This window comes from Galeopterus variegatus, unplaced genomic scaffold, assembly GCF_000696425.1.
Source record: "Galeopterus variegatus unplaced genomic scaffold, G_variegatus-3.0.2 Scaffold396, whole genome shotgun sequence".
NCBI lineage: Eukaryota > Metazoa > Chordata > Mammalia > Dermoptera > Cynocephalidae > Galeopterus > Galeopterus variegatus.
The window spans coordinates 37416-49968 of record NW_007726507.1 but is presented as its reverse complement, the minus strand read 5'-3'; the positions used below and the strand labels follow the sequence as shown (position 1 = coordinate 49968).

Below are 12553 nucleotides of genomic sequence, written 5' to 3'. Positions count from 1 at the left end.
ATCCGTATATAGGATCCAAACCCATGGCCTTGGTGTTATCAGCACCACACTCTCCCAAGTGAGCCACGGGCTGGCCCAGCACTTTGTATATATTACCTCATTCATCCCTCACAACAACCCATGAGCAAAGTATTTTTTTCCTTTTTTTTTCTTTTTTTTGCAGTTGGCCAATATGGGGATGCTCACCCTTGACCTTGGAGTTATCAGTCCCACCCTCTAACCACGTGAGATAACTGGCCAGCCCTGTTTTTCCTTATTTTAGCAAGGAAATTGAAGCATAGAGAATTTACATAATCTGTTGAGATGACCCAGTTAGAAAATCAGACACTGTCCTGCCAGATATTAATTTTCATGTCCTACCCTCAAGGCAGAAATTCTGTCCATCTCTAGTGTGTTATATTGCAAAAACGTCCATAATTTTTCACCCCTCCCTTATTCATGCCTTCTGTAATGTGACTTTGCAGCTCATCCCATAAAGAGGCACAATCTACTTCCCCGCTCCTTGAATCTATGCTGGACTTGCAATTTGCATTGGTCCATGGAATGTAGCGAAAGTGATGATGAACTGGTTTCAAGCCCAGGTCAAGAAACCTTGCATGCTTCCCCTTTCTTGGAACCCTGCCACTGCCATGTGATTAGGTCTAGACTAGCTTGCTGGAAAATGAGAGACATGTAGAGGAGAGCCCAACTGTCCCAGCTGAGGCCATCCAAGACCAGTCTACATTTAACCCATCCCTGAACATGTGAAAGGTCCCAGGTATCAGTCAATTGCTTTCTAGAACAGATGTAACAAAGGATAACATTCTGACTGGAGGGGACAGAATAAGGCCCGCCAGCATTCCAGGATCTGAGAACAACATGGGCAAAAGAAAAGTTGAAAAAACGTGGGGTGTGTTTACAGAACAATGAGTAGTCCATTTTGATTACAGACCAGCTGTGCTTAAGCAGTTAGTGAGAAATAAATCTGGAGAAGGAAGGTACTCTGGCTTTGTAGTTTTTACCCAAATTAGTAATTGTTGAGAAGCCTTTATATGTATAACATATTCATTTTCTCATCACAGTATCATAAGGAAAATGTTATGATTTCAGTTACAGAAAAGAGGCCCAAGGTCCGGATTTGAATATAGGCAATCTGACCCTAGAGCCTGCCTTATCCACTTACCACAAAATTGTAATGGAGAAACTGAAGGTGCAGGGAACAGTTGTGAAGATAGAGCTATTGGCCAAGAAAGAAACTGTGAGGACCTGACCTGAGGAAGTGGCAGTGGAGACAGACAGGAAGCCAGAGCTGTGAAGAACAGAGCAAGAGCTGGTCTGCAAGTCTCGGCAGGGGACTGGGTGACCAAGGTGAGGAACAAGGGGAGTGACAGGGGAATGCTACGATCATGAGCCCAGGTTGACTGGGAGAAAGATTGGCAGCATCGTCTGATACTCAGTGCAGAGACTGGCTCAAACCTGTTCATTCTGAAATGCCTATTGGGGTGAACATATGGAGAACTGCAAGTAGATTGAATGAAGCACAGAGTGAAGGCATGAGAAACATGTTTGGGGTCATCCGTGGAGAGCTAAACCTCAATTTTCTCACTTATAAAATGAAGATGTTGCATTAAATGCTGTTGAATTTTATCCAGCATTAAAAACAGATAGAATTTCTGTGAATGAATGTCCACTGAGTTTTGCTTAAAAGTGATTTTGTTGGTAATCAGTTGTGAATAAATGTAATAAACTTGGATATTGTTTCATTCAACAATATGGAATTTTCTCCCATTTGAAACTTTTACTGAGAATTAAGATTTTGTTAGTCTCATATCTATAAGCTTTTGAAAATCTAGGAGTTCCGGTCAAGATGGCGGAAGAGATGGTCCCCAGCATCACTCCCTCCCACAAATCAATAAATTTACAAATCTAAAAATTTAACATCAGCCAAGCTGGGGCTGCTAGAGCTCAGGTAAAGAGGAGGAGAGACCTATGGAACTCATGAAGGTGGCAGAAACCACGATGAGAGAAAGAAAAAACAGCTCTCAGCATTTCAGGCTATGGCCACTTTAATGCTGGAGCGCATGGAGCAGGAGCAAGAACCAGCAGAAGCCGCCGCGGTGCCCTTTAGATGGAGTTGCTTGGAGGTGGAAAAGGAGAAAGGGACTTTGGTCACTCCCAGGACAGCAAGATCACTAATAGGGTTCCCATGGACCTACGCAGGAGCGAGGAGCCAGAACAGCTGAAAAAGGGGAGCCATTCAGAGGCCAGTGAGTCAATGCAAGGGACCAGCATAGGGCCTGTCCATGGAAGTGTTTGGAGCACAGGCAGTGGGGGACACAGGCCCACGGGGAGAACACTGAGACACAGCAAGGACAGCCGACCTGCCCCCAATCAGCACAGCAGACTGGTCAAGGATATAGAATTGTATCGGGTACAGTTTGATGAGAAAACTCAGGCCCAGACCAGAGTTTCTACACAACCCAGGTGCATTGAGTATCTGGAGAGCCAGAAGTACCTACAAAGTCAACCATTAAACCCTGAGCTGCACAAAAACCCTTCCCTAGGGAAACAGCAGCAAAGCAGCAATTTAGCTCAACCACACAGCTCAAGTACTGGTTCCCACAGTAAGGTCACCCGTGTTAGAAATAAGCAAAGGACAAAAAATTAGTTCCAGCCCAGGCACACCACCAATGCCTTGGAGCCCACCAGGGGACCGGGGCTAGCAGCTGGGGACCAGACCCCCTTCCCACAACCAGGCATACTGTGACAGCACTTCAGGGCCCTGTGTAGGGGCCCAAGGCATGGAGAAGGGGACCGCATCCCCCTCCCACAACCAGGCTCACCATGCCAGCACCTCGGGGCCCACTCAGGGACCCGGGGCGTGGAGCTGGGGATCAGACACTCTCCACAACCAGGCATATCACCAGCCCCAAGGAGCATGCCAAAAACATCTCCTCCATGTGGGTGGCCCACCAGAGCCATCACGATAACCATGGCTGCTGGGAAGGTGGCTAGATGCCACAACCACCATGCAGATGGTCCGCTGGCCACTGGAGTGCATTGATGCAAGGAGTCACCAGCAGAGACAAAGAAAGGAGGAAGATGTCTCTCTCCACAGAGCCCATTTCAGAGTGACAGAAGAAGCATCTGCTCTATGATAGTATTGGGAGACCTGATCATGCCTCTCAGCACTGGACAGATCATTTGGGCAGCAAATCAATAGAGTAACCATTATTCTTTCAGAGGGAGGGAAGAAATCTAGGGTGATTAGAGGGGGGAGGGGGAAGGGAAAGGGTAATGGGGAGGGATTAGACAAGGGGCATAAATAATAATTACAACTTGTAACAATATATATGCTAGTAATATTGATTTGATCTACATATCTCAATGTTGAACCCCAAAAATATGTATAATCAATTTTGATTCAATAAAAATTAAAAGAAAAAAGAAAAAAATGTATTTAGTCTTGCTATAGAATTTAAAAGCCAAATACAAAGTCATATTTATGTTAAAAAAGAAAATCTAATATTTATTCCCCACTTTAAAATTTATTTTTCTACAGTTTATTTTTAGCTTGTTTTTTAATTTTGTTTTGTTTGTGAACTGCAAAATCAAAATTTAGAAAGAAAAGGGAAAGTAGCTAGTATTTATTGCATATCTACTATGTACCTGGCATCCTCTGTGTGTGTGTGTGTGTTTGTGTATGTGTGTGTGTGTGTGTGTGTGTGTACTTCCTCCTTAAAATATAGTCTTGTAGGGAATAGATAATTTGACCCCATCTTACTGATGAGAAGGTGAGGCTTAGATAGGGTAAATAATTTGACCAAAGTTAAAAGCTAATTAAGGATAGACTTGGCAAAGAGAAGTAAAAATGAGCTTTATCTTTCATAGACTTCCTATTCATTGGTGGTGTTCTTACAATGCTGACTAGTAAAAGATGAAGGTAATAAAAATTTTCGTTCCCAGAACAGAAGTGTTTGAGAACATTGTTTAAAGATTTATGCTTCTACTCAAAACAGAAGATCTAGTTGTGTTGCTAAATGCCACGGGGAAAAAAATGCCTAAATTGCAGACTGATACAAAACAGATGTGAATTCAAATCTGAGTTCCGACATACTTGTTTGTAGCTTTTAGCAAGCTACCTAACCAATCTGAATCACAATTTTCTCAGCTATAAAATTCAGAATAATAAAAGGTCACTTACAAGGTTATTATGAGAGCCAAGAAGAGATATATAGGAATGCATCTATCCAATGCCTATCAGGGTACTTAATAAATATTAATTTTATTTAAAACCTTCAGGTCCTAGAATTTATCACTGATACATGATACATGAAAAAATATTTAGCATTTTCCAGTTATGTTATTGATCAACTTTACTGAATTTGAATAAGCAGTATTACATATTAGTAACTCAGTAGTAACATACAAAATTCATCAATTGATTTTTTTTTTCCAAATCTCTCATAAGTAGGTAACTAAAAGACATTGCCATATGAAAGTTAATTACTAGTCTCTATGGTATGAACCCATTAAAATTTATAGGTGAAATATGCTCCATATGGTAAACATTCAACACATGCAGGAAACTGGAAACTCATACTTGCAGCTGACTCTCACTGAAGTCAACTCCCAGCTCAGTCATCAACTCTGATTCTCTCATTCATCGTATGGTAAATCTCAACTAAATGTCATACACACGAAACAAAGGCTTAACTGCATGTATAGCTCTTTCCCTGGGCAGGAGGTGAAACGGTGTGTTCACAAGTAAACAAAGAACCTAGAAAAACCGTTGTTTTTGGCTCTTTCTTCCCCCGCATGTCTGATCCTCCTAATTCTTTCCCCAAATGTCCTCCTTTTCCACCCCCCATCAAAATATGTACTCCAAAAAGTATGGGATTAATTCATCCTCATTAAAGTGTAAATAAATTATAAAGCTTAATGTCTCCCAGGGATATTTATTGACACCACAATTGGGAATAAGGTCACTGGCTTAAATGAAAGGAATGAGAGCCTAGTGACGAATGATAAGTATCTGCAAAACAAGAAAAAACTATTTCAGTCATGGGAGCCTTCATGTCGCTAAGTCAAATCAACAGGCCAGCACAGACACTTAAAGCAGGACATGTCTATCAGTTACCTCCCTAAAGCTCCTTTATGCAGTCCCCCAAAATATTTATTTCATAAAGGAGGTGATCAGGCAACACTTACTGATTAGAGCTACAAGGGCCTCTTTCTGGTTAGGCAACTACCAGCACTAAGACTGCTACCAAACCACCACCATTAGCTTCTTGGGATTCTCGGCTTATATCCCAGGAGATCGTTGTTAAAGTTGCCAGTGTGGGTGAGAATGATCTACTGCTTAGGAAGGGCCACTGGGTGAGGTGGAAACCTGCCTCCACTATTATATATAACCCAAATCCCACTACTCAGAGCAGTAGTTGCCAATAAAACAGAGGATGATCTCAGCAAAGCAAATTTTGAGATCAGAAGAAAAAAGTCCTTCCATGGTTGAACAAGTATCTGTAATGTTTGTAATGTTTCCCACTGGAATCTCTACCAAAAGACTGGAAGAGTTTTTAACACAAAAGTGTCATTTATCCCCCCAGGCAGGATCAGGGCAAGACTGCTGAGCTTCCCTAGAGTAACTTACCTGAGATCCATATCTCCGTCAACCCAGAAGGTGAAAATGTTAGAGATGGTTCCCCCTGGGCAGCACCCCATGATGAGAACACCAATCGCTTGGGCTGGCTTCAGAGAGAAGCTGACGGCCAGGAGATACGCTATAAAAGGCATGAGCCCAAACTGGCAGAGCAGTCCAACAGCGATGCCCCAGGGTCTCCTGATGTGCATCCATAGCTTCTGGATCTCCACGGAGCATCCCAGAGAGAACATGAGCAGACCCATCATCACAGCTGACACCACTGTGAAAACAAGTTCAAGGTTCCCATATGCCTCCAGTCCCACTGGCAACTCCTCCACCGAACTGTTGGCAGGGCAAGCTGAGCTGCTGGAACAATTTGCTGTCATCTCTTCATTTCCTTAAGGCAGTGTTACAAATGAACGTCGGCAGCAATGGCACAGCAGGTCTATCCTGCCACGTTTTGTAACAGTGCAGCAAAGTCATGTGTGGACAGTCATTCCAATAGCTATTGGCCAGTCAGGTGATTCATCCTACTCTAATCAATTTATTCACAAGTGGCATTATAAAAGTAATTATCACCGGCATGAAACATATAATAAACTGTTGTAAGTAAGGCTTTCTACTTCTGTTCTTACTCACCACTGAAGATTTAAGCGAAATGAGACAAGCAAACTTATTGTCAAGTGGAGTGACCAGGCTATGTCATCAGCATTACATTGTGTTCCAGAAAAGCAGGTTGGATGCCAAAACATAATTTCTCCAAATTCAGTAGGGATTTCACAGAGCCAGGATGCAATGTTATGTAGAGAAAAAGGCTAACTCTGGAAAAAACGAAGGCACCTAGCCAAAGCCACGCCTCGTAGCACTAGCAAAGCATTTCTGTTGGAAATATTAAAGCAAAAGAAGGCCAGTTAAGGAAATATCAGAAGGGACTAAGAATAATTTCAAAAGAGCTTTGGAATCTGTCTCAGTTTTTCTTCTTTCTATTTCTATTAGAATTTTTGTCCAAAACTAATAAACACCTGCAAGAATAATATGGTATTGAGCATCTATGTCTTATGAAACTTGTAGAAACTCACTTCTTTATCTAAAATAATTCAAGGAAGCAATCACTTTCTTTGGGAGGTAAGAGTCTACTTTGAGACACCGCACCCGTGGGCCCTCTGGTGAAGATTGGAATCCTGCAATGGAATGTAGTAAAGAGCATGGTCTGGAATCTGGAGACAGGGTCAGAGACAGCCTCTGATGGCAGTGCCCCAGGGGCCCAATGCGCATTCTAACCAGGCACTGTTGGCGAAACCAGACAAGGACAATATGGTTCCGTGAAACTAAACCTCCAAGAAAGCAGGTGCCACACCCTTTCTCACAGACAGCACAAAGTGTATTTGTGGGGCACAGGCTGGTAACAAGGCACAACAATATGGTTCCGTGAAACTAAACCTCCAAGAAAGCAGGTGACACACCCTTTCTCACAGACAGCACAAAGTGTATTTGTGGGGCACAGGCTGGTAACAAGGCACACTTTATAAACGCCTCTACCTGTCTAAAGAGGGACACTAGCTATGCATTGTTTATTCTTGTATTAGCACATTCTTTTCCATGACAAAATGCTCAGAGCATGTTGGCTGTAAAAATACAAGTTGAATACATACAAGTTGAATAAATTCTATTTGAAGAAAGGATCAACTGCAAACACACCCTGAAAGCAGCTCTGACTAGAATCTCACTGGAGGCCATCAGGGGTCAGCACGAGGGTGTATTCACGCACATTGTGAAACAGGTCAGGTCTCTGGAAAGCTTTGTATTCCCAGAGTGAATGACACAGAAGTGTGGTCAAACTGAGAAGGAATGGAGGATGGAGAGACGTAACACTTCCTGAGCACTTCCAGGTGACAGGGTTGTGCTTTACACATATGTGGCTATGTCTGGTAGAGCAAAACTTTAATTTTTTTTTTTTTTACTTATTTCGTAAGAAAAGGTGTCAGGTGCTTCTGTCTGGATGATGTCAAAGTCCCTTAATAGATCTTCTTTGTTCCCTGGAAGAGTCACTTGAATGGCCCTATTTAGTTATACAAATTGAAGTTTAGAAAGTGCCCCCATTCCTGATGAGGATGGTGTGACAGGAACTTCTGTGATTTGCTGGGCACTCAGTGCTGACAGCTGGGAGGAGGGGGCTACATTTGCATAGTGGCCTTAAGGAGCCTCCTGGGGGAAGAGAAAAAGGTGACCTTGGCCAACTTCCCTTTTGATTTCTCTTTTTGGCTAATAAATTATGGTACAGCCATACAATGAAATATTATAGAGCTATTTAAAATGTAAACATCATTTTAACAAAGAGAAATACTTATGTTAGAAGGTTAATCCCCCCCAAAATCAAGATTAAATGGTATAGACAGGGCTGGCCAGTTAGCTCGTTAGGTTAAAGTGCAGCCTTATAACACCAAAGTCAAGGGTTCAGATCCCCATATTGGCCAGTAACCAAAAAATAAAAATAATGATAATAAAAGCAGAATTTTAGCAAAGTAGATAAAGTGGTATAGACAGAATGCTCCCAGCTATGTTAAAATAAACCCAGAAATCGACTAAATGAAAAGTCTCTAAAATTTTCACTGATTGCTTCTGTACATAAAATTATGAATGATTTTTTTCTTCTTTATATTTTTTGCACTATCTACTATCTTTGAAATTGCTTTCAACTACTATTTCTATAATCAAGACAAAAGGAACTGAAGAAAAAGGAATAAAAATAGAGGAAGTGGTGGTTATTTCAAGTAGCTCCCCAAAAGTTGAGAACAACCTGATGCCTCCATGAGGAGCCAGGCTGTTGAGATGACTCAATTGTTGTCTCGTTCTTAGGTTTTCATGAGGGAACCTGACAAATACCGAAGCTTCCAGGTAGGAGATCCCTGCAGAAAATGGAATGAAAGGGAGTGGGGATGACAGGTAGGACAAGTCAGGGCCTAGAGAAGGGTGGGCAAATGGGATGGCAAGTATTTATCCTGAAATAGCACCTGCTCCACCTTCAGGACAAAATAACCAAAGGGGAAAATAAAGCATCTTGTCAACAAAACCAGCTGGAAAGACACGTTTATCCCACAGTGGCAGCATGCTATTTATAATAGGATTTGTTGTCCTTTTCCCAACAACCTTTTCTGGCTTCAGCTCACCAGATCAAACATTATTAAGATTATAATCAGAAATTCTGGGCCGGCCCGGTGGCGCACTGCTACAGTGCGCCGCTTGGGAAGCGCAGCGGTGCTCCCGCCGAGGGTTCGGATCCCACGTGCAGACCGGCCGCTCACTGGTTGAGCGAGGTGCGGGAGCAACACCGAGGGTTGCGATTCCGTGGCCGGTCCTGGTCCGGTACGGGCGCGACACTGAGGGTTGCGATCCGTTGCCGGTCACTAAAAAAGACAAAAAGGAAAAAAAAAAAAAAAAGAAATTCTCACAGCCTGTTTAAATCCTAGAATTATGAGAAGAAAATTGATTACAAGTTGTAATAAATGAGATTAATGAGGTTTTTCAGCCATGAGCAAATTACTAATCCTGACAACAACTACCATCTATTGAGTCCTCATTATGTATCAGGCCCTGTGACAGGTCCCTTACATATCTCGTTTAGTTCCCCCAATGACCCTTTCGAGCAGGTACCATTATTACCCTCATTTAGCATGAGTGAAAAGAGGCTTTTCAAGATTAACAACTTGCCATGGGCTAAGCTAGTAAACAACAAGTGAAGATAATGAAAGTTGACTCCTGGGCCGAGCCCATGGCGCACTTGGGAGAGTGCGGCGCTGGGAGTGCAGCAGCGCTCCCGCCGTGGGTTCGGATCCTATATAGGGATGACCGGTGTGCTCACTGGCTGAGCGCAGTGCAGCCGGTCTCAAAAAGGACAAAAAAAGAAAGTTGACTCCTGAGTGTATATATATGAAAAAATAAAAATAAAATAATAAAAGTTCATGAGTTTCACTTGTATAAAATATTATTCTTGCTACTCAAATATCACATCCTGATCATTGCTATTCGCTTTACTAAACCATTAATTCATGTGCCTTACAAGGTGCTGAATATAGGTGCACAGTATATATATTAACTGACATTCTGAAAGAATAATATCCATGCTGAAAGGATAATATCCTAATTTACATGTCTGGATAACTCTTTTATTTTGAAGTAATCACCTGATTCAAACATTCATGATCCTAAATTCAAAGAATATTTTCTAACATTCATTATTCATTCTGAACTATTTGTAGTGGACTTCCTGAAAGAATACATAAGCAAAACAGATCCTTGACCACATCAACCAATCACCCCCCAAAAAGAGGATGGAACCAGAGCAAGTCAGAAATTTTACAATCCTGTGAAAGTGGACATTCATCCTTTCCCTGCACACTTTCAACCAGAAGTTAAACCCTGAATCCACAACTACAAAGGATCAGAAATGTTTTTTCTCCACCCTCACTTTCTAGGCCAGAAGGACATGCACCTAGTGAGTACTTTAGCCAGAACTAATCAGAATAAAGAGTGTTGCTGAGCTCAAGAATTTCATAGGAAAACCAGGGATCAGTCCTTGGCATCTAGTACAAACTGCCAGCCTTCTGTTCTGACCACTTCTAGCTACTATGCCTGGGGCATTTTAAGTGCTCAATAAATACTAGCTATTTTGGCGGTGGTTGTTATTAATAACATCTGTTGCATATAACCCAGAAAAATAACAATGTCAGAATCAAAACAAATAAATTCTTTTTTGCTCCTGCTTCCAATTTCCTGATTTGTTTTTCAAAGCCCTTTATTAGTAAAACTTTGAAATTTCTCTTAAATACTAAAAGAGCCATGGGAAAACAAAAAACATACATATTTATCATGTTATCCCATGATGAAAGGAGACCACCATTAGGAAATAACCCTCCTCTTATTTTGAAGGAAGTTATGTCAGCTATTTCGACTACTTGTATAAAGTCCTTTTAATACTGTTAAACTGCAGTGCTAGAATTCTGACAGTCACTCTCCTGGGGACATCTGAGTTTTGATGCAACAAACTACCTGGAGAGGGAGGTAGTGCAGGTAACCCAGGCCAGGAAATGTTTGGTCATTTGTTCGGTTCAGGGCATGCTTGTCCTACATAGTTGGTGAGAGCAGGAAACTAAATTCCAACAGAAAATAGTCATATGGTGAGCAATCTCTAAAACAATAGGAGACAGGGAGTATTCTTCTGGCACTTGGAAGAAATTGCTTTGACTGAGAGCTGATATGATAAAGAGTTTATCTGATACAGGAAAAAATGACACCTGCAATTGAAGTCCACAAAGGAGATTACACCTACATTCCAATGCTGAGAAAGTTTCGAAGTGAGAAGCAAGTTACAGAGTGGAAGTGGATGATTAGAAGTAAAGGAGATGGATTGACACAGCATACGAATGGAAGGCAGGAGCTTATTATGAGAAAATCCCAAAACGGAGCCAGAGCATCCTGGCAGAATGGCTTATATAACTTTTTTCTTCTCTAGGGATCAATTAAGACTAATAGATTATGCCCACTGTTACAAATAAAGTAAGCCAAGGTCAGCCAAGGTCACTAGGTTCCTTTCACAGGTTTCAGTGCACTTACTAGGACTGGCCTTGCTGCCCGGAAGGCCCAGGGCTGCAGAGATTGCATAGGAAAATCTACCCTATTCCAAATTTTAGTAAGCGGCCAACTTGCCCCATACCAGCCATATTCTTCAATGTTAGCTTTCTCAGTAATAAAGCTGATGTTTGGGTTTCCTACCTGACTACTCTTTTGTCTTCACATTTGGCTCAGATCCTAGACAAAGAACAAGAGTATCATCTTTTCAGTTCCCCTCAAAACTCTAGTATCCAGCACACTTGAACAGAAATGTTGAGAATTAGGGTGGAATTTGGGGACCAAAATAGCAAAGGATCTCGGTGGGGCCACGTATACGGCTTTAGGCACTGGATTCAAGAAGAGGGCAGAATATTTTGACCTTGAAAATTTCCAGAGATTATTAGGGGGTAATGAGACTGAACTTTATAATTGTACAGTTAAACGTTTAACTACTATGACCTGGGCAAGCAGTTTTAGTCTAAGACACTGATCACATGAGAGTCTCACCTTGGTTGATCACTGAATCTATGGAAGCCTTCATTCACTGGGCCTGAAGCAAACAACACATAGACCTTACCCACCTTAAGTAAAATTAAGTTCTTTATCAAAGGTATGGGCCAGCAGGAGCCTTGCTTAGCAAAACGCTGGCTGAAAGTAGCCTCTGTAAATACTGGCTGACTAAGTACTAAGTAAGCAACACTTGCTAGTCCTAGTAAGCAGCACACGCAGGCATTAGCAGGCACCCAGGGGCCTTCACAAGAGCCAACAGTCTAAGCAGCATCTCAGCACATACCAACAGGCCATACAGGCAGCCAGGTCAAAAGTCACTGTAGAGCATAGGCTTCCAGAAAAGGATGAACTTTGAGGTCACAAACGTCTAGTAATATATCTCACTTTCACTCCTTTAAAAGCTGTGGCATCTTGGATAAGTTAGAAATCCTTCACCGAGCCCTCCAGTTCCTTCAGAACTAAAGGTCTAGTAATATATCTCACTTTCACTGTGGCATCTTGGATAAGTTAGAAATCCTTCACCGAGCCCTCCAGTTCCTTCAGAACTAAAACAGGGATTTGAAAATGTGCCAGATTAAATAAGTATCTATATCCCAGCCACTTCTCTCCTTGAGGTATTTAACCAAAAGAAATGAGAGCATATGACCACACAATGCTCACAGCAGCTTGATTTGTAAGCATGTGGAACTGGAAACAACCCAAATGTTAATAAGTTCACGGTTAAGCAAAGTGTGTTGGTGCGGTCCACGCCATGGCAGGATCCTAAAGGAGTCAGCTTGGGCTGCCCTCTCCGAGTTGGAAAGGCCGCTGGAG

At 42.1% G+C, this 12553-nt stretch overlaps 1 protein-coding gene across 1 annotated transcript in view; it reads right to left on the bottom strand.

Moving 5' to 3' along the window:
• The window catches only part of SLC10A6 (solute carrier family 10 (sodium/bile acid cotransporter), member 6), a 26760-nt gene extending 20604 nt beyond the window's left edge, over positions 1 to 6156 (bottom strand). Inside the window, exon 1 of the mRNA XM_008568305.1 lies at positions 5633 to 6156. Within this exon, the coding sequence (XP_008566527.1) occupies positions 5633 to 6009 (377 nt within the window). The 5' untranslated portion in view covers positions 6010 to 6156. The remainder of the gene's footprint in view (positions 1 to 5632) is intronic.
• Between the last annotated feature and the right edge of the window lie 6397 nt (positions 6157 to 12553).